The 21439-nt window shown below is 38.4% G+C and overlaps 1 protein-coding gene across 2 annotated transcripts; it reads left to right on the forward strand.

Annotated features, from left to right (window-relative positions):
- The first annotated feature begins 508 nt into the window (after nt 1-508).
- Nucleotides 509-21280, forward strand: pitpnab (phosphatidylinositol transfer protein, alpha b). 2 transcript variants are annotated; one of them, XM_023291449.3, is made up of 12 exons: nt 511-764; nt 6136-6166; nt 9514-9659; nt 11490-11581; nt 12417-12424; nt 12802-12876; nt 13279-13362; nt 14772-14849; nt 15963-16073; nt 16431-16553; nt 16662-16744; nt 17422-21280. In XM_023291449.3, exons 1-11 carry the CDS (start codon nt 748-750, stop codon nt 16707-16709), a joined length of 813 nt encoding a protein of 270 aa, XP_023147217.1. In that variant the 5' UTR covers nt 511-747; the 3' UTR covers nt 16710-16744; nt 17422-21280. The 2 variants fall into 2 exon arrangements, with proteins under 2 accessions (XP_054873334.1, XP_023147217.1); XM_055017359.1 differs by lacking the exon at nt 12417-12424 and having other exon boundaries at nt 509-764.
- Nucleotides 21281-21439: the final 159 nt, after the last annotated feature.

Consider the following 21439-nt stretch of genomic DNA (forward strand, 5'->3'; position numbering starts at 1 on the left):
CAGTCTTCAACTGGCTCCTGTTGACAAAGTGTTTTAACAGAAATGTAAATGCTGTAATTTGATTCTTTTAATGAACCATGTAACTTGAATGGATGTGATGCTGGTGTGACCACAGTGCACACGTCTGATGTTGCTCACAGTGGTCCAAGGGACGCTCAGGGAGTTTGTGTGTTTGCTCAGACTCATGAAAAATTACAGGGAACATTGCCTCTGGCTATAAGACGGCCACTCTACCCACTGAGCCATGCCACACAGAAACGAATATGATTGTTCTTAATTTTTTAGGGAAAATTGCACGTGTTCTCCAAGTAACTGCTAATTTGCAGTTCTATAGTGAGCTGTTCGTGCGCTTTCTTTTAAATAAATGTCATTTTAAGTGAATTTATCATTGCAAACTTAAACTGGATGATTGAGTTTGGCCCTTTTATCAATCACCTCCAGGGCTGTATGGATTCACCACAACAACCACAGACCACTCCCCCGGTGAACCATCGTTTCTGTGTGTGTTCTCATCTGTGCACAGGCCTTCGGTGCTCTGCGCGCAACAGCAACGCCGCGCCGCGGCCCCGATCAGGAAGTGAATTTGAAGAAAATAAGCGACTGTGGAGGTAGAATGACATAGAGGGGGAGAGGTGGGAGAGAAGCGAGCGGAGAGAGAAACGACAAACGGAGGGAAGGAATCGGCCCTGTTTGTGGATCTATATCGGAGCTGTTGCCCTCTAGGATTTACTGCAACGCCAAACAAAAATGCTCATAAAGGAATTGTAAGTAGCCGTGTGTGGGAGTGTGAGAGAGGAGGACGTGTGCGCGTTTATCCGTCTGGTTTCGCAGCGCTGACATTGTGGCCAGTCGCCCGAGAGGGGAATTATAAGCGTGTGGTCAGGATGATGTCGACATGCCGTGTATTTGACTCCATGATCATTTTTTTTTCATGCATGAGACTCTCTGATCAGCCTCAAGTGTTCACTGAATGAATTGTGAGATATTAAAGCTGTAGTTGCATCAGCAGCCGGCGCATGGCTGTGCCCTTCACATCCTGCATCACAAGCCTCCAAGTGAAATCGAGAGGCTTTGACGTGGGGTGAGGGGGGATGAGAATAATTCCCTTGCTGTAGCGATAAAATGACGGATGCTCGACAGGAGCTGTGGTGGTGCTGAGGGGAGAAATGGCTGCGCCGTGCCGCGCTAGCGTCCATCCCCGTGTAAGCCGCTGTGGCCATGTTATTGATGCGCGGTGAAGGTGAAACGACCGATGGAGCATTCCGGCATTTACCTCTGGAGGAATGGAGGTGGTAGGGTGACCCGGGGGTGGAGGGAGATGATGCCGAGGTGCAGAAGGAGGGAGTTGGGAGTAGGGCAGGTGGAAGAGGTGGGCACAAAAAAGCTTTGGCAGAAAGGGCAAATGGCGAGGCTTTGACGCACCAGTCGATTCTTTCTGAGAATTGGAGTGCTTGGGCCGAAGGGACATAGTGGCATATTGAGGTGGCATGTGCGTGCAGAGGGAAAATGATTTTTAACACATTTGTTTTAGCACGTTGCTGTTACAGGCCTCTGAGACTGACTGAGGCCTGCTCACAATCAGCTGGTGGTTAGAATTTGGGCGATTTGAGCCTCCAAATGGCAAAATCACATATTAGTGAGTACTGTCACTACAGACAGGATGGTGGTTCATTCATTTTCATGCTCTTAACTGGTTTCAGTGTGAACATCAGACTCACTTTGCCCCAAGAATCTGATGACCCACCTGTAAAAAAAAATACCCTACTAGTCTCTTTTCCTTGGCATCCACAGTGTTATAGTAGTTTCAAATGACATTTATAATACAGCTTGTCTTTTTTCCTTTTTTTCTTAATTCTAAATGTATTTCTATTGATTTTACTGCAACTCGGTGGCAAGGTCAGCACTAAACTGTTGCTAAATGTGTCACAAATTGAAGCTATTGGCAGCAAAAGTATCTGATCTTGAAAAATATCAGTTAACCAAAATCAGGACTTACGTTTATCGACACCGATTATTGTCTTGATTTCCCATCATATGTGTTTAATCAATAAATGGCCCAGCACAGAAAAGCTCAGGATCAGAGTGATGGCATGGCTAAAGATCTGAAGTGATTAGGGAGAGTCTGGGCCTCAGCAGTCTGCCTGGAAATTAATTAAATCGGTCACGATTAAATGCTGAATGCACTTACATACTGTCAACACACACACACACACACACCAAGAGGCTTGTACACACACACACCAAGATACCATCACAGAGGGCAGGAGACAATCAATTGATCCGTGTCTAAATGTAGTACAGACAGTTTTTTCTTTGGACTCTGTACCGCTCACCTGAACCACTGACCTAAATCACTCCCGGTCCACTTTTTCTCCACTTCCATGAGCTTTGGCAGGTGTACAGAAGTACAGTCCCTTCTTTACAGTGTAAAATGTGATAGAGCGAATGACATAGAAGCAGTGAAAGAGGAAGACAGAGTGAATAAAAGAAGAGGAGAAGACAGAAAAGATGCAGGACAGAAGAGGGGTGTTTGTTTTCTGAAGCAACAGAGAGACACTTGATCCTTCTGTCAAGACCGTTGGACCAAAGAGACTTGCAGAGAGAGCGAACATTGTGGTGGCTTCACTTCCTGTATTACTGAAACCTAAATTCTGTTTTTCTAGTGTGCTCAGTTTGTAATATTTAACTCATATTAACCAAGTAAGAAATTTATTGTAGAAAACATGAACGTTGTAAAAAACAAAGGCTATAATAAATATTTAAAGGTGGCCGACAGCATTTTATAGCTGCGGTTAAAAAGAAAACTAGAAGCGATACTGTAAATTCAATCTTATTTTAATATAGTCATTTGATGTTGCAGACTGTCTCTGCCTTGCTCACAGCATCTGGTCTAACATCTAATGTCTGGCTGGGTCTCAGAGCCAGATTACATTCAGTGGCAAGTAGGATACAGGATTATGTGAATTTGGGAATACCTCAAACACTCACCAAACAATCAACAGAGCTGCATACTGTACGTGTACATGATGTGCTACAAGATGCATGAGGGTCAGAGAAACAAGGGAAAGTGTTTAAGCTGATGTTAATGGACCCAGATGTGTTTGCACATGTGTACAAAATGAGGTTTTCTTGACATGTTTTTGCTGTGGGCAAATGTGTAAAGTGTACCACCAATGACTAAAGTTAAATACTGGTATTTTATCCTTCTAAGTGACTGATAAATTCATCAGTCTTCACTTTAACAGGCTAAATTACATCATTTTATATTTTTTTCTTTCATACCTCACTAACAGCAGTTTGTAGGTGTGCTAGAGTTAAAGAGTTACTCATGCATTAATGCTTTAACCCACAGGCAGAATGGTACATTTATCAGAGATTTTTCAGTGGAGTACTGCATTTATTGATTTGCATTGTTTGTGCAGTGCAACATGCTATCTGCATACTCCTAGTTGTGTGTTTCACTATTACCTTATATTTAGTTTTGCTGGGCCTGCTGCCACCCGGTGAACTGTGCACAAAAACAAATTTGTTTTTGTCTCATTCTGAGCCAAGAGCAAATTTGCTGGGCAGGGATGTCATCATTTTGTTGGTGGTGTGTAACCTGTGGCCCATTTGTTAGCCTGCTGCATTTCCCAATAGTCTTTTGTGAACATAGTGGTGAATCAGAAGAGTGTTCGAGACAAAGAAAAATATGGTAAAAGGCAAAACGACAGGAAAAGATAAGCCATCAAATGCGGATTTATGCAAACAAATTTGACAGGGATAGGTTTACCTGACCTGCAGAAACATTCAAGCATCTCTTATAATTAAACTGCTGCAATTAAAAATGATAAGATATCAATAATGGCAAGGAAACTATAAAACATAATGATAAATAAAAACATTTTAAAAAACAGTTAAAGATCAAATTAAAGCAAGTTAAAAAGTCTCTTTACAACACAGTATTCTCCTTATATAAGGTGACCTCTGTTTAAAAAACCTTCTTAAAAGAAATGTTCAGAAGTCTGAAACAAAGCTTCACATCTTGGTTTTTGCATTTGTTCTTGTTTTTTTTCCCTCAGTGTTTCCGTCAGTGAAGCATTTTCTCAGTGTTTCTTTAGTATAGCAAAAAAAAGATGATTTATTCTTTCTTGATGACTCAATAGGGAAGTTTATTCTTAATTGGCTATTTTTTGTTGAGCTTGGAATCCCTGTAAGGCTTGATAATTTTTCATTGATTGTTAACTTAATGTGTCATGCCAGAGAATACAAAAGCAGCTTTGTCATTTACTTTGCAGAAACATTGAAGTCAGGCTGTTAGTTTCTCTGTAAAAGGTGAAATTCCTCTTAATAGAGCAACTTGTGAATTGTTTGTTTTACGGATTAGAGCTGAAGGATCCGTAACTGTTTAAATGTCACGTGCTGTTTGTATATCTCATTACTGTACATGCAGCTCATTACCAATCCCTGTTGGCCTCCTCTGGCCCATATGAGGAATCCCTGTGAGACAGCATCATTGGAAAAAAATCCATGTTCATGAGAAAATTGGCATCCCTATCTGCTCTGAATTAAATGGTTAAAAATGTCTTTTCATGTTGCCTGCATGTCTCCAGCCTAATCCAGCTTGCAGAGAAAGTTAATTATTTCCAAATTAGAGAAAGAGCAAGCTCACCATTTTTAGGGATTTTTGCTTCGGCAGGCTTAATGAATGTGCTGTACAAGTACAGTTAAACCAAATAAACTTCATACCGTATCATACAGTATCAGAAAAATGTGTTTAGTTGTAATGAAGTGGAAGTAATGAGTTTTAAAATAACTCATTTACTACAGAGTTAAACACAACTACCACTTCAGGCCTGCAAAATATGTGAAAAATCTGCCATGTGCGATAACATTGTTCAATACTGCGGTGAGATAAACGTTGCAATAACTACACAATTATTGATATGTGTATATTGGCTGTATATTTGCGATGTCTTTCTGCTTTAATAAGTACACTGCTAACTCCAAACACTCAACAACCTATTCCCATAGAAAAAAGAAGTAAATTATTAGGAGTTTGGGTTTTTTTAAGAAATTGCACATGATTACCCAACCAGTTAATCACAACAGAAATTTAAATAACACAAAACAAACATAAGAAATGCTTGTTTAATTTCCCTTGCTCCCTTTAGAATATTTTCTTCTAAACCTAACAAAAACATCTCTGGATATTTTCTGCACTTTTCTCCTCTTTCTCAGATATCAAGCTAGTTAGCAATGTAGTCGCCACCACAGTGACACTAGTTAATCTGAGGGTAGCTGACGGCTTCATAGGATTGGATGTATGTCTGCATGTTGAGGGTGAATGCATGTAGATAAAAGAGTTTTTCTTATTCATTGTGTTTTAGATGATGCATTTGCAATTTTCTTAACCGATTGTTGACTGCACTATCAATCAAAAGTCAATTAATCATCAAAAGCAATTAAGTAGAGTGAGCATTTTTCCACATGCTCATACACTCACCTGATATTTGACATAAAATTGGATTATTTGCCTAATTATAGGAATGCTATCCTAGTGAAGAATGGCTCTTCTGTGAACATGGTCTGTTGCTAACTAAACCCCAACAATGCTCGTTAACAAGGAACTGCCTGAAGATCAAGTGACCATCTTCTTGAGTCACTACAGCGTTAAATTCAATATTCGAACTGCTGTCTTCTATCTTGGAAACAGTAAAAGAGTCTCCATCTGGTGGCACAACCAGGGACTACAGATAATATCTGATAAGTGTTCTGACACCTACTTCCTTCTTCTTCTGCTTTATTGGTTAGTATATTTTTAATCAGTTAAATTATTAGCATTAATTAGTCGATTAATGGTTAATCAGCATCGTCTTTAGCCACTGTATCACATCACCATAATTTTTGAGTTTCAGCTGAGCAGAAAGTGTCAACTCAAGTAATCCAAACGTACCCTGTTTTGTTCACTGTATCTGGTTTGAATGGACTTTCTGTATGTATTATTTAATGTGCATTACCTTCAGCAATGTTTAAATTAACTAAATTAATCCTTTACCGCAGCTTGAAAGCATAACCTTCTGCACAACAAGCTCAGGGGTAACAAAGTTTTTGTTTGACTCTTTGAGTAACTTCTCTTTTTCGTTTTTCTTGCAGTCGAGTGATTCTTCCAATCTCTGTGGAAGAGGTAAGTTCCATTTCTGCATATTTCCCTGTGTGCGAGTGTGTGTGTTTGCTAAAATGGCCTGAGGCTCAGCTTTTCCGATCTGATTTTTGGTTCTCTTCAATCAGAAAAGTGAAGCCGAAGTGCCTGCCATCATATGAAGCTGCTCTTGTCCAACATGTGAAACATCACAACTGAAGAAAAATGCAGCAGTGGTCACCTTGAGAAAAAAAACTCTTCTTATCTATTTTACAGCTCCAATAAACATCCATCATATTAAAGAGGGTTCCACATAGCTGAACCGACACTGCCGGTCTTCCACTGACCTTCCTGTCTTTCTGTGTCGCTCTGTCCTGCCTTATATCATTTCCATTGCAGTTTGTTCCTCTATTCAGTCCTGCATTGTAAATGAGCTACCTGAAACTACTTCCATGACATCACGTGCACACCCCTCCAGTCCTTTATATTTATGGATTTTTACATGAAGGTATTCTACTTTTAGCTGAGGCAAATAATTTGTGCTGTTTGTTTTTGAAAAACAGTGATCATTTAAATCATTAATATGCTCTTACTACAGTTTCAGGTATGTGTGTGAAGCAGCAGTGAGTCACATCAGTCACAGAACTTCAAGAGGCCAAATCTGAGACTTGAAAACATCCTTTGATGTTACACATTTTCATTCAAACTCAAAACCACAAAGGAGCAATAAGCCCCACTCATTTCCTCCACTGGCCTTTTGTCTGGATTATTAAAGCTTTAGATGTACACATGTTGCTTCTCATTAACTGTGTGTGTTTGTAGCCTTTATCTAAATCATATCTCTGCATAACGAGGCAGGTTTCCTCTCAGGCAACGGGCCTGGAAATTGTGTTTCCGTCAGCTATGTTACGATTAGACATTGTATAAGAAGTAAAGAAGAGTTTATTTGACTAAAATGGGATCCACAGAGCCTGAAGACAGTTGAGTAACGCACCCCATCTCTCTGCTCTCCGCCCTTGAATAACATCCCTCTAGAGCCTCCCTGCCTCCCTGTCTGCATCCTGACTGTCAGAGGCAGCAGTCCTTCATTATTTGTGACTAAATAAGAGAAACGGAGGCTTTCAAGCACCCAAACACTCAATTCAACCTTTTATTATTTGATTTCATTTAGATTTATTCACAGAGGGATGACTGTGAATGAACAAAGCTTTTGTTGAAGCCGCTGAAGCCTTGTGGGAAATCTCCCAGAAGAATTTAGCAAAAATTGAATTTCCTCTCTGTTAACTTCTTGCCAGTGGCCAACTTTTAAGATAAAGCTTTGTCAGTGCTTTATTTGTGCAAAAAAAGAGAAAGTTCAGGCAAAAGTGGACATCCACAAGACAAGGTTGAATTATATTTGTCCAACCCTGTTACCCAGGAGGCTTTGCTGTTCCTGCTTCTCATTTGTTTAGCTGATAGCTACAGGATCCTCTGCTGATCATTTTACTTCCTCTCTGTTGCTCACCATGTGTGTCTAGCAATCGAATGAATCCCACAAGACCATGGCATTTATTCCATCTCTAGAAAACATGTTAATGTCCACATTACATGAAGGTCAGTGAAATCTGGGTCTTTGTATTTTTGTCTCAATGCTGTTGCTGTGGCAGAATAGTCTTTCAAAAGTTCACAAGAAGTCATGATTGAAAGGAGCAGTTGGTAAATGGGTACTTTTGTGTTTATGGATGCTTTTTTAGTTACCTTCTAAACATCCAGGCATCATAAGATCGCTATGACAATGACTGCAGTAGTAACCACACACAGTGAACACAGATCTATATGCATTCAGAATTTAACTACCGGTGATATTATGGTTGAACTTGGTCAAATATTTGGTTTCAATTTATTATCTCTGGTGGGCCATTCCATCTCTAATCATCAAATTTTTAGAACATTTTTTGCTGGACCATGTCTGATTTGTCTGAAAATTTTATAGCATAAAATATGGATATTTATAGAGGTACTTGTGAAATTTTAATTTATATATCAAATGCTTTCTGAGATTTAAAAAATAAAATTGCCCTTCAACCCCCTTTCAGCACAATTTCAAAATGTGAGACTATTTGATCTTCTTAGACAATATTGCAAATTCTAACCTAATGAGAAATAACAGTGAAAGTTTCAGGCTTTTAATCATTCCTGAGACGTTGTGATCCAAACATAGACTGATATTTCAAGGTGCAAAGAAACATGTTTAAAGTGGGTCTACGGGCAATTAAAAAAAATAAATGATGTTGGAAAATACTTGACATATTAAGCTTAAGTGTCCCAGATACCATTTTAATTATCCATAGTGTATGATGAAAATGTTTCAAGCAAATCAGCGATGATCGAGCAGAAGGCCTCAGATGATTTGAGATGGAACAAACCTGGTGGTTTCTTACTTAGAGAAACGGAGAAACAAACTCACAGGAAATCTTTGATTTATACCAATATTCACTGTTTGACAGTGAAATGAGATTAGATTTTGTGCGCTGGGCTGACTCGAGGTTCAGAAGGAAGCAGGCGAGCATTTAATCACCATTTGACTCTGTGGTGAAATGATCTGTCAAGCTGTGAAAATGTGGAAACACCTGTTGTGCAAGATTCATCACACAGCTTGTATTTATTTTAGTTAGTAACTCATTAGTTCAAATTTTCCGTGTCTAATAAACTCTGTTTCCCGTATGGTAGGTTTTCTTTGGAGGGTACAAGTCCATGTTGCTGCTTTGTTTATTCGTGTGGAAACGTGTATTCAGTACTATCTTCCTAGGTTGATTTTACATAATGGGGTTTTACGTTGACACACAATGGAAAGCAAAGAATTACTGTAATCTCCCTCCTGTGAAAATAACAGAATAATTCCGACTACACCGACTTGTTCCATCTTTGTGATGTTGTAAGTGTGTTTGGTCCGGCTTTGTGCAGAGGTTACACGGTGGATTAGAGGTGATTAAGAAATGAAAGAAGCCATTGTGCTGTGTCTAAACAATCACATGCACTCTCAGGATCAGGAAGATGGGGGTGAGATGAATAGTGGGATGTGAGGAGGAGAAAATGTAGAGTTTGTGAAAAAGAAAACCTTGTAGGTGCAAGTTAAAAGAGGAAAGTAGAGGACAAGCAAGACTATACGAGAGATTATAAAGAGTTCAGGGACAAGGAAAGGAGAATGTAGCGATCAGGAGAAGCATCAGAAGGAAAAGTAATCCACTTCACAAGACTAAAATAGATGAAGTACAAATGATGATCTGTGTGTGTTACTGTGAGGCACATGAAAATTTCAACATGTAATAATTCAGAGAGGGAAACAGCTTCTTATTTCTCCCTTTAAACTCACTCTCAGCTTCGCTCCAACCAGTTTTTTTCTTTCCTTGCAGTACCAGGTCGGCCAGCTGTACTCTGTCGCTGAGGCCAGTAAGAATGAGACGGGTGGAGGAGAAGGAGTGGAGGTGCTAAAAAATGAACCCTACGAGAAGGATGGAGAGAAGGGACAGTACACACACAAAATTTACCATTTGCAGAGGTAAGTTGTTCTACAACAAGTTTTAAATACTGGAACAGGGATACTCAACTTACTTTGCCTCGGAGCCACTATAGCAAAATAACAGGAGGTCAAGGGTCAGTTATTAAACAGTAATATTCATAAGATCAAATAAATAAACCTTAAAAGGCCCATAAATGTCTCTGGAAAGAATTTATGTGCAAATTTACTTCACTGTAAATAACTGTATTCTTGAACAATTTACTGTCATTTTACAGATTTTCCCCGTTTTGTTAATTTACATGTAATAAAATCAAATAAAAATATGATAGTAATATTAGCATTATCTGTAAAAAAATAAGTAAATAAATTAAAAATCAGGCTGAAACTGCAATTACCATTCATATCAAAAATATGTATTTTTACAAATGATAATTTGTTCTTTTACAGCATTTGGCTGTAAAATTATCCTCTTGCAACTGTAAAAAAAATCATGAAAATCTCATTATTTTATGGATATTTACTGTTAAAAAAAATTTGACTTGTATTTTACAGATTTTCATTGTTAAATTACATATAATATCTAGCAAAATGACAAAACAGGCCACAAGTCTACATAATGTCCACATCTAAAATCTGCACTTTTACAATTGCTTATTTGTTCTTTCACAGTGTGACTAGAAATTACTTTTACTGTATTTAAATCCACTAAAAAATAAAACAAGGTGCACATTATTTTACAGATATTAGCCATTATTTTGCCATTTTTACAGTTTTTGAATGTTGCAGTATTCTACCATTATTCCCTTTTTTCTGGCACCCTTGCTTCAAGTTTCTTACAGTTTTTTGCAGGATTTTTTTTATAGGTTATGGAAAATTTACAACATAAATAACTAACAACCAAAATTCCAGTGTGAATCAAGTTATTTTTATTGTGAATTAGACTTACCCGACTGAGAGACTGATTTGGCCCTTGAGTAGTAAGTTGAGCGTCACTAAGCTACAAAATGAAGAGAAGAGGTTCTTAGAAAGTTCACTTAGGAAGACTTTGTTCATTTCTCCCTGGAGGCCACATCTCTTGCCTACTTTCTATTCATATTTTTTTCCTTCTTTGGTGTCTAGTTGCACCACTTTAAAGTCAGTCTTTCCGTTAACTCCATCCAGTCTGGCGCGCTAAGAACCACTACATAAAAAATTGTTTGACATTTAAGTAAATGTGCTTCTTTATGTACCTATCAAGAATGAACTAAATGATTAACACCAGTCCAATGTGTGTACAGTTACAACATATGAAGCTACCATCAACAGCCAGACTAGCTTAGCTTAGAATAAAGACTGGATGCAGGAGGCCTGACTCTGTCCAAAGTTTAACTATATGTGAGCTATCCTTGCACCTCTGTGAGGATGAACACTACTTAGGGGTGTTTTGAACTAAAGATTAACTTTAAAAGGCAAACATATTTACAGTGATAATGTGATGTTAAGCACGTGTAATCTTTACCACGTTCAACATAATTTAGTGGAGAAATCGGCTTTCTCTCACCGCTTTTGTCTCACCTTATTTTTTCCAGCTTCATATTTATATTTCACGGTTTACCTTGAGGTTTAAATTAGAGAGGACTTGTTCAAGTCCAGTGTGTTGGCAAGAGCGTCCTCAAGAACCCCAGCATCAAGGCCCTGTCAAGAGTAATGGCAGTCAGGGTTGGCATTTTTTGCCAATCATATATGCAGGCCTTAACCCTGATCCCTATAACCCGTATTTACATAAAATGCACTGCAGTTTTAACGTTTTTAACTGTGCTTTATGTAAATAATTAAAATACCAATAAACTTAACATAGATTTGTCCTCTTTTCACTTCTCTGTCCTGTAGTAAAGTGCCGTCATTCGTCAGAATGTTGGCTCCATCTTCAGCTCTCAATATCCATGAGAAAGCCTGGAACGCATACCCATACTGTCGCACAGGTAGTGTACACACACAAACACAAGCATAGACCTTGTACAAGCACACAAAATGCATGCAGTATGCAATATCAAACCTCTGTGCAAAAGTAATTGTGGTTTTTGGCCACTAAGAGTAAGTACATATTTGATTAATGACATGTATCTGAAGCTCAGGTTTTCATATCATGTGTAAGACTAATACTGTAGCCATATCTGACTCAGAGTTTTGCTAGTACTTGAATATATTATTATTTTAGCCACTTTCATGGGAGCTCCCTGCTAATTAATGGAAATAATGGTGCTTAAAACCATCTTCCAAGTTTTAATTCAAAAAAAAAAAAAAAAAGTGAGTGCAATTCACTGAGAAGGCTTCAGGCCAGATATGCTGATCTGTTGAAGCACTTGTAGTCTTCTGAGTCTCACACACACACACGCACACACACACACACACACACACTCTCTCTCTCTTTCTCCCTGTGTGTCTCTGGGCCTCTGTCACCTTGAAGGAGTAGTTGAATAATTTACTGTATGTCCAGTGAGAAGAGCCATGCAATCACTCGAGCCTTTCAGCCTGAGATCACACACACACACACACACACACACACACACACACACACACACACACACAGCCAGCTGCCAGACAGCCATCTGTCATGCAAACACACAGGACAGTCAAAGACAAACCTGGACCGACAACACACAATCCTCACTGACGAACACTGTGTGACAACTCCTCTTGACTCTGTACGTTGTCCAATACTGTAAATGCGATTGCATTTCTCACATGCTGCTCAACTGCATTATTTTTGTATCTCTCTCTGCTTGCTCCTGCACTTTCTGTCATCTGGCTCTGCAGTTATCACTGTAAGTATTTTTGTTTTTTGTGTGCGCTTAGAGAAATCCATGTATGTTGACACACAGGACACGGCAAACTCTGATCCCCATAGAGGGAGAACATTAACTGGAAAGCTGAGAAAGAAATTTGATCTATTTCAGTGACAGAGCAGCAGGGATAAGTCAGACACCATTACTCTGTGTGTGTGTGTGTGTGTGTGTGTGTGTGTGTGTGTGTGTGTGTGTGTGTGTGTGTGTGTGTGTGTGTGCGCGCGCGCGCGCGTGCGTGTGTGTGTTGGTGTACGAGAGCAGGCGACTGACCTGTGTTGTTTAGGTTGTTTCACTTGCATAAATATTATTCTGTTCTCTACGCTGTTGACTGAGAATTGCTTGTCTTTTCTCCGCAGAACGAGTATATGAAAGATAACTTCCTGATCAAGATCGAGACATGGCACAAACCTGACATGGGACATCTTGAAAATGTAATTATTGAAGATGATAATGAGCTGCATATCTGTACGAGCAGATCCCATTTTGTTTATTGTCTGTTTCCTCTACTGCTAGCTGTGTTTCTCTCTGCTTCAGACTGTGTGTCTCCTAATCAAAGGCTGCTCTAAAAATTCTTGAAGCGCAGAAACAATCCCCTTGTTGTTCACACTCATAATTACTGGGACAGTGCTGCTATGTATATATAAATAAATATGAATGTGCAAAATTGCAAAGAGAGGCTCCACTAATTACTAGAAGAATGTATCTCATATGCATCATTTTCTGCATTTTCTGTTGCATCATGTAGACCTTCAGAAACACGTTTCCTCTGAGCCTGTGTGGTATTTTGCCGTCCTGTGGAGACTTGCGTTTATGTTGCTGTGCTTCTGTTTCAGGTACATGGTTTGGATGCAGAAACCTGGAAGAAGGTGGATGTAGTCTATATTGATATTGCAGACAGATGCCAAGTGGAGCCAAAGGTGAATGAACGTTAGCTTAACCCTCTGAGTCCCCAAAAATTTACTGTGCTCATTTTCAGTGCAATCTAAAATCCTGCACCTCTGTTGAAACAGCACTACAACGGTAGACCATGGTCTTTTGTGTCTCATAGCAAAGTTACTATGCTATAAATCTTCTTTTTTTTAAAGAAAAGAAAAAAATCAGCAATTGAATTTCTTTGATTATTTATTTTTTGCTAAAATAATAATATTAATTTAAAAAAAACTGGAAACAACATCCACAACATTATTCCAAATTCCTGGAAGGGTTATCACTTTACATACTACAGATGTTTTATTACTTATATTTTGAATTTTTTTCTGTTCTTATATCTTATCTTTTCATTCAACACAGCCTGTAGTTCAGCCCAGTTCAACCAAAAAGTTTTCTGCCACCTGACCTCCTAGTTGCACTTGAGGAGTGTGAAATTTTAATTTTTTAAATTTAATGGAATACATGCATTCCTTAGAATCTCATGCTAATGAACATTTTGCATTTTGCATCCAGAGGTAATTGTGAAGGACAGTAACTGATTTGACCTGAAAGGCTGCATGGGGCAGTGCTACACTTGTTTTGTATGTCATCATATATGCAGCAGACCTGTTTTTTTGTTGTTGTTTTACTTTGTCTATAAAAGGGACCAACACATTGACTTATTGAGACATGTTCATGTCCTAAGGTTCATTTTTCCTTAGCCCTTACCAGCATTTCCAATTTTGAGTAACTTGACAGACAAATGTTGTCCACACAGTTTTAAAGGAAAATGAGTGTGACAGCCTGATGTTAAATCACATGTACAACACAGCTACCATGCATGAAATACTGAAGTACAGCCTTCAGACGAGGGGGTCAATGAAATCAAAATGTGAGGGATAACCTCCTTAACAGTATTCATTTTTGACAGTTTGGTCAGTATTTGTGCAATACTTCTGTCACTGAAATAGGGAATGCTCTTTTAAGATGCATTTTTACATTGAATTTTTTTTTGCATAAAGTTAGTTTTGTAATGTTGAACACAATCTTTTTAATTTTTTCCCCTTATGATTATTGTACAATAATTTTTTTTTCAAATGTTAATAATTTTAATGTTTTTTAAATGTCACAATGTTAAGTTTAGATTTGGTTAAATTTTGCATTCAAACGGCTTGTCACAAATGTATGGCTCAAGGACTGTTAGAAAGTTAGCAGCTGCAGATCATTTCGTTTTTTCTTTTCTACCTCTGATAAATGCCGTCATTTTGGTTTTGTTTTCTTTAAGATGACAGGCGTTTCAAACTCGGTGGTGGGTTTTGTCAAGATCCACGTTGAGATGATGACAACAGCTTGTTATCTTTCTTCTTGTGTCACCTCATCCGTGTTGTTCATTCTGTTTCTTCTTGTCTCACTTCAGGACTACAAGCCAGAGGAGGATCCTTGCAGGTATAAGTCGGTGAAGACAGGACGAGGACCTCTAGGACCAGACTGGAAGGTACGGCGTCTTGTTATCATGTCTCACACATGATAAACAAGGACAACCAACCACTTCACTAATAATTACTGATGTGCAAAAGTTAAAAAAAAGAAACATCACTCCCACTTGTTGCCTAGCAACTATGATGTTCAGTCAGTATTCACTGGTCAGTACAGAACAAGCATTTTCTCATAATGTAGCCTGGGATGATGAAGCATGAGAGGGAGTGACATGCTACAAAAAAACCAAAACAAAACTATGATTAACTACCCACTAATTAAGAATTAGTAGATATCTTAGTATTTTTTAAACTTATTATATTTATATGTAATTGTTTAAGGCCAACAAATGAAGGGATAAATAAATGATTTTCCATTTCCCCTACCAATTTAATCCTCTGACTGGGTGTCTTTTGCTCCTGTCACATTTTTACTCACTGTTGGTTAATTTCGCTGTATAAAGAGCTGCACCTCTATCGAAACAGCGCAACCATGGCTAGAAGTAGAGAGAGAGAGAGCATAAAAATGTCTCTGGTGCAGTATGACAGTTACATTTCTGTACTTTTCCCCATATCTGTTCTGTGCAAACACAGCCGACAGTTCAGCTCAGTTCAGCTGAATCCCAGAATTTTTGTCACATGAGTGTTTGTCAAAGCTGAAGCACTAATGGCATTTATGGTTGCCTAGAGGAGTGCAAAACCTTTGCTTCTTTACATCATTTAGTTAATGCAAATAATTTTTATGGTGGGATTTTTAATCAAAACATGTAGGATACAGTGATTTTGAATGGAAATCACAATTTTAAGCTTAGATTTGGGTCATTTTGCTGACAGAACAGCACAGATAAGTGAATCACAGTCTGTTGAACATCCACCGGTTCTTCCTGTTTTTACAGTTTCTGGCTCTGACAAATGCTATCATTTTGGTAATTTTGTTGAGATAGCATGTCTTTCAGTCCCGCTGCTGGGCTCTGTGGTCCAGAGGGTTAACTGTGTGTAGAAAAAGCTTTACAATATTTGTAGATATGGAAAATGCAGATAAGATTTGTTATTGGCCAGTCAGCTGGACTCAAGACTTAACAATGCTTGTGTTAACAATTCAAAAATCCCTGTTTGTGTGTTTGCGCCTGCAGAAGGAGCTTCCTAATAAGAAAGACTGCCCACATATGTGTGCCTATAAACTGGTCACTGTCAAATTCAAGTGGTGGGGCCTGCAAAATAAAGTGGAAAACTTCATTCAAAAGGTTTGTTGATTATGTGAATTTTTTACTTTACATATAGTATGACATCCAGGAAGCCACAGGTCAAGGTGAACTGCCGAGGAGAGTCTGCTGATAACAGACATTATTGCAGGAAATGTGTTTTTCCTGGACAACATGTCAGTTGCATATGTGTTATGAACTGTTGTGCCATGGAGTTATATACACTGTGCATCCGAACAGTACATCCTGACAGTTTGAAGTAATAATAGAAAAGTACCATCATGCTGCATATATGCGCTGCACCAGCCTGTAGAGGATAAACAAAGTAAAGCAGGATAGAATTAAATATCTCTGATGCTAAAACCAGAATATGACTTTCTCTGTTTTCTCTTTTGACAGCAAGAGAAGCGTTTGTTCACTAATTTCCATCGTCAGCTGTTCTGCTGGATCGATAAGTGGATTGAATTGAACATGGAAGACATTCGTCGCATGGAGGAGGAGACACGTAGGGAGCTAGACGAGGTAAATCCACCGCTGAAGATCATGTTTATGCGTCCATATAAACACAACACTGTAAGGACATGCACATCAGATACAATATTTCTTTGTGTGAACTGTCTTTCTCGTCAGATGAGAGTGAAGGATCCAGTGAAAGGGATGGTGGCTCTAGAGGACTGAGGTTGTGTCGGACCGTGAATGCTGCTGCTCATCAGGTGAGAGGAGTTCAGATGTTGCATTGGATTACAGTCAAACATCGCGTTTCATAGTTTTACTGTGCAGTTAGACCTATTTTTTTAATATACATAACATCAGACTTATTCATTGATTTAGAAGGATCGATTATTTTTGTGTAATTGCTCCTCGCAAGATCCCAGAGCTAAAATTACGTTCAATAAAAACCCAAATGATTAAATTTACAGTAATATAACACAAAAGAAAATATTAATATTTAAGAAGCAGGACCCAGAGAGTTACTTCGTAAGTTAATCAATCACTAGAAGTGTTGTTAAATTGTTTAAACACTAATTTGACTGGAGTTTGGAGCATGGGAGATATTATTAGGACTGTTGAATAATCATAGATAGATCAGTTTCACATAAGTTGGCTAATAAGTACCAAAAAATTACAAATGCTAAAGATGCGTATGAGGTTATTTGAAGTAACATTCAGTGCATATTTAGGTGAGAATTTTTACAGACTCTTCTTTCGGATCTCTCTGTAAAATATGCAACTTTTTAGTAAACTCTATGGTCACTAGTCAGCTGCTAACTCTGTCTGGGCTTTCAATCTGATGGCATTTTTTTAAAAAGCCAATAAATATGCCTATGAAGGTATAAAACTGCTGGGACAGTGGACATGCATCTGATATGATCTCTGTCTTATCTTTCAGACCAGAATACCCAGACACCAGCGGATTCACATCCTCCTTTTGTCTCAACTGACACAACATCTGACCGGCCAGTCCAAAACCCTCCTCCTGCAGTGCAATCTGGTTTTCAGGGACCTGGACCCAGTAAAACTCCCAGTTTTCAGCTGATCTCCTTCACCCCATCCTTCCTTCCTTCCTCGCGTCCCATCTGTCCTTTTTTTATTTTCTTCATCTAGTGATCCCATCTTATTAACTGCTCTGAGGCCTCCAGTAGCAACATTATAGATCTCGTCAGTCAGTCCTCTCTTTCTCTCTCTCTAAATCGTTCTAAACTACAGAGAATAGCGGTATTTATCTCTGCAATTTAGGATTTCTTTCTATTTAAGATATCCCTATGGTGTATATATACAGTATACAGTATATCGGGGAGCTGAATAATTGTATTGAAGTATATATATATATAAATATAAATATATATAAACAGGGTTTTTAAAATGATTCTGTAAGGTTGTCTGTGGATGTTTATTTTTTCCAGACAAAGCTGTGTCTGCTCAGTGTTGCGTTTTGATCCTGTGATATTTTTTTTTCTCCTTTTTTTTTGATTTGTCATAGTACCTCCTTCTCTCCATTTGTGTCAGGCTTTATGCAGTGTTTTCCTTTTGTTGTTGAAATCAAGTTGCGAGTCTTCAAACCACAGCTGCGAGGTCTGAAAGGAGGCTTTACTCCCGACCTAACAAATAGGATTCTTTTTCTCGGTATCTTCCTTAATATGTTGAGGCATTCGTTGGCTTTTCTGCTGCTTTGTGAGTTTGTGTGTGTGCGCGCTTCTGTTTCTTTGTGTGTGTGTGTATATATATGAGTGTGTGTGTGTTTCTGTAGTATTGTTAGGTCATCAAGGTTTTCAGCCATATTTTACTTTTCGACTGATCGTTTCTAAGCTCTTCGGTTTCATCAGGCTGTTCAGACTGCTTGAGAGTACGATAATGGAAGATCATGTCTGAATAGAAATACACAATAATGCATATACACAAATACAGAGAGAGAGAGGTAGTCTACAGTGATACAAGTCAAATGTATCACTCTGCAATGGAAAATTTACTGCAGACAACTGGAACAGCCATAATCGAGTGTGGGACTGTCTTTTTTTCAGCCTGACAGCGACTTCATCAGTTCTTGCCCTGTCTCTCATTGTGTCATCTCCAGTGGATAAATGGTCTTATCCAGCAATAGCAATAACTATCATGACACGTTGGTCTCTCTTTTATCATTACAAATCTATCTTCCGTTTGTCACGAGAACAATTTAAACAAAGCAGAGCTGAAAGTCGAGAGCAGTTAAGTTGTTGAATAACTATTTATAAAATGGCAGTTTTATCGTGTCCGTCTGTCGGATGAGGTGGTTTTCTCTCCTGCTGGAATCTGAAGCCTGTTGTTTGTATTAATGTGGTGTTTTTGGTACATGCATGGGTGTACACAAGTGATATACAGTCGAGTGTGTCTTTGCAGAGAGCTGATGCTAGCTGGGTAAGGAAGCGAAGAAGAAATGAGGCTAGAGGAGTGATAACAGCAGGCACTCTCCTTCTTCCTCTTGTTAACGTTTGTTTGGCCTCTTTTTTTGTCGACAGTTACCTTTATTTTCTCATTTTCTGTTTACTTCACATCCTCTGCATATTTCTACAGTGTGGAAACGTTAAAGAGTAGGCAACAGATAATGTGAAAAGGCTATAATAGTATAACTGACTGATTTTAACAGAAACTGCCATCAAAACTAAAAGATGATTATCAGGTTTATATCTAGATTATTGCATAAAAGATGTTAAAGCAGATATTTTGCACTAATAAGCATGTGTTAATGACTGATAAATAAATCATTTTCACATCCAGCAAATAAAATAAAACATTCATTTTTATTTTTGGAGATGCTTGCAACCAATTGGCATCAAGATGAGATCAAGATCGTGCACAATTGCGTGGAATCTGACTGAATGTTAAAAAGTAGAAATATCAGTTCCACTGAAGGGCTTTCCATTGGCATTTATCAAATAAAATTTAGATTAAGTGCAGTGTATGATATATATGTTATAGCTGAATATTAATAATGTTTTTTTTAGTGTTTTATTGATCCATCCCTGCCACTGGCTCTTATTACAAGAACAACTCTGCAGCTGTGACATTATATCTTCCCAGGCCCATTGCATTAGTCATCACTATTAACTTGATGAAATTCCAAAGAATGCAAATGTTTTCTGGCAGGTTTCCAGCAGTCACTTCCAATCTAAAGGTCTGTTCAGTTTAATGTGTGTAGTAGGAGTCTGCAGGGACACGTGGACTTGCATTGACATCATTTAACAGATAATAATTAACAAATAATGAGGAGGCATTTGAGCAGTGTCTTCTTGCAGTTACTAGCCAACATACATGTATATATGTGGCCTGCTGAAACACAGTATACAAGAAATCCTATGAACTTTGTTTTATTGGCCTAAAAAATCTATTCAAAACTATTCTTGACATTTATTAGAGTTCAGACTTCCATGAAAGTCTGTCTATAACATTGAAAATCTACTTTTTTGCCATTTTTGGCCACTTTTATTTAATGTCTCTATATGTCAGATGAAGTTTCTAAGTCCATCACTGCAGACCACTTTCTGTTGCCTCCCCTTTAAAGAACAAACACTGGCCCTTGATGTCCAAACCCGCCACCTCTGTGTCCATAAAACATCTCACTCAGTGTCTGTGATGGGGCTACCAACTGAATCATGGAGATTTGTGGATGTACTGTATGTATTGACTTTGTAAATAGTAAATAAATTAATGTAGATGAACACATATATATAGATCGGACTGTCCTGCCAAACCTACAGCACACCCTCTTTAACACTTGGTCCTCTTATTCCGTCGCTAATTGTTTAGCATTGACACTGACCACAGCGACCAAGTCGTTCTCACAGGAGTATTATTGTGAGGAAATGTAGAGTTAGAGTTGCTGAAATTTAGTGCTGATAAGACATTCTGAGGAGTACTGTCAGCTGTAGTCATTAAAAATGCATTCTTACATATTGTTAGAGATGATTTCGCTGCAGATTTTAGGATGCAAAGCAGTAAAGTTGTTGTGCGGTTTGTATATGGAGAGGGGAAAAAAATTCAAAACGAAGCAGAACCCCTGTTCACTATTTCCTGTCCTCATGCTGTTCCCTCAAAGGCACCACGTCTCATTGGCAGGACAGTGTATAAATATATATTTTTGTTCTGAATGTTGTTGTACCTCTGTTGTCAGTCTCTGAACTACACTCGCTTCTCTCACTGAAAAGGAACATATATCGGCAGCTTGGGTCAGTTCATTGATCCATAGGATAAGCTGATTTTTTAGCCCTAAATGGAGCCTCGGTGCAGGTTAGATTTTGCCCTCCTGTGATTAGCAATGGGGATCAAAGGGGGATTATTCTACATTTCGGAGCAGCTTCAACCAGGTGCTGGAGTGTCAGAGTTTATAGCGACACAGAATTTTAAAAAACGCAAAGACAATTAAATGTGGTTGTTTGAAAGCTGATGCTGTCAGTAGGTCCATTTTAAGAGTCTGAACATAGAAAACTTGTGAGAGAACATGGTTTAACAGAGACAATCTCATAGATACCTGTTGTTAGATTCCTCAATTTATAATCAGAGTATGAAACCAAATGATTCCATAATCCCAAACTGTTTTTAAATCGTTAAATCTCTCTCTCTCTCTCTCTCTCTCTCTCTCTCTCTCTCACTCCTGTTAACTTGTCTCCTGTTTTACTTTCTTTTATTGTGAATTTGTGCCTTTTTGTCATCTTCTAATAACACTACTGTACATTGGAGACGTAAAGAAATCAATAAAAAGAAGCAAAGCAACTGTACTTAAGTTTGATGTGATTTCTTTGGGTTTTTTTTTTTTTAAAAAAACAAGAGCTATGAAATTCTCACCTATTTACAGTTTTGGCAAAGGGGTTTGTGCATCAGTGCATTGTAGCAGCTTCAGATGTAGCTATGAGAGCTGAGAGTTGGACATTTTGAAA

The sequence above is a fragment of the Amphiprion ocellaris genome, chromosome 14, assembly GCF_022539595.1.
Source record: "Amphiprion ocellaris isolate individual 3 ecotype Okinawa chromosome 14, ASM2253959v1, whole genome shotgun sequence".
Classification (NCBI taxonomy): Eukaryota; Metazoa; Chordata; class Actinopteri; family Pomacentridae; genus Amphiprion; species Amphiprion ocellaris.

Excerpts from the sequence above, each read along its gene's own strand:
- pitpnab (XM_023291449.3), top strand. Across the intron at positions 12,877-13,278 it reads ACATGGGACATCTTGAAAAT|GTACATGGTTTGGATGCAGA; the intron begins GTAATTATTGAA and ends CTTCTGTTTCAG. Across the intron at positions 16,554-16,661 it reads CACGTAGGGAGCTAGACGAG|ATGAGAGTGAAGGATCCAGT; the intron begins GTAAATCCACCG and ends CTTTCTCGTCAG.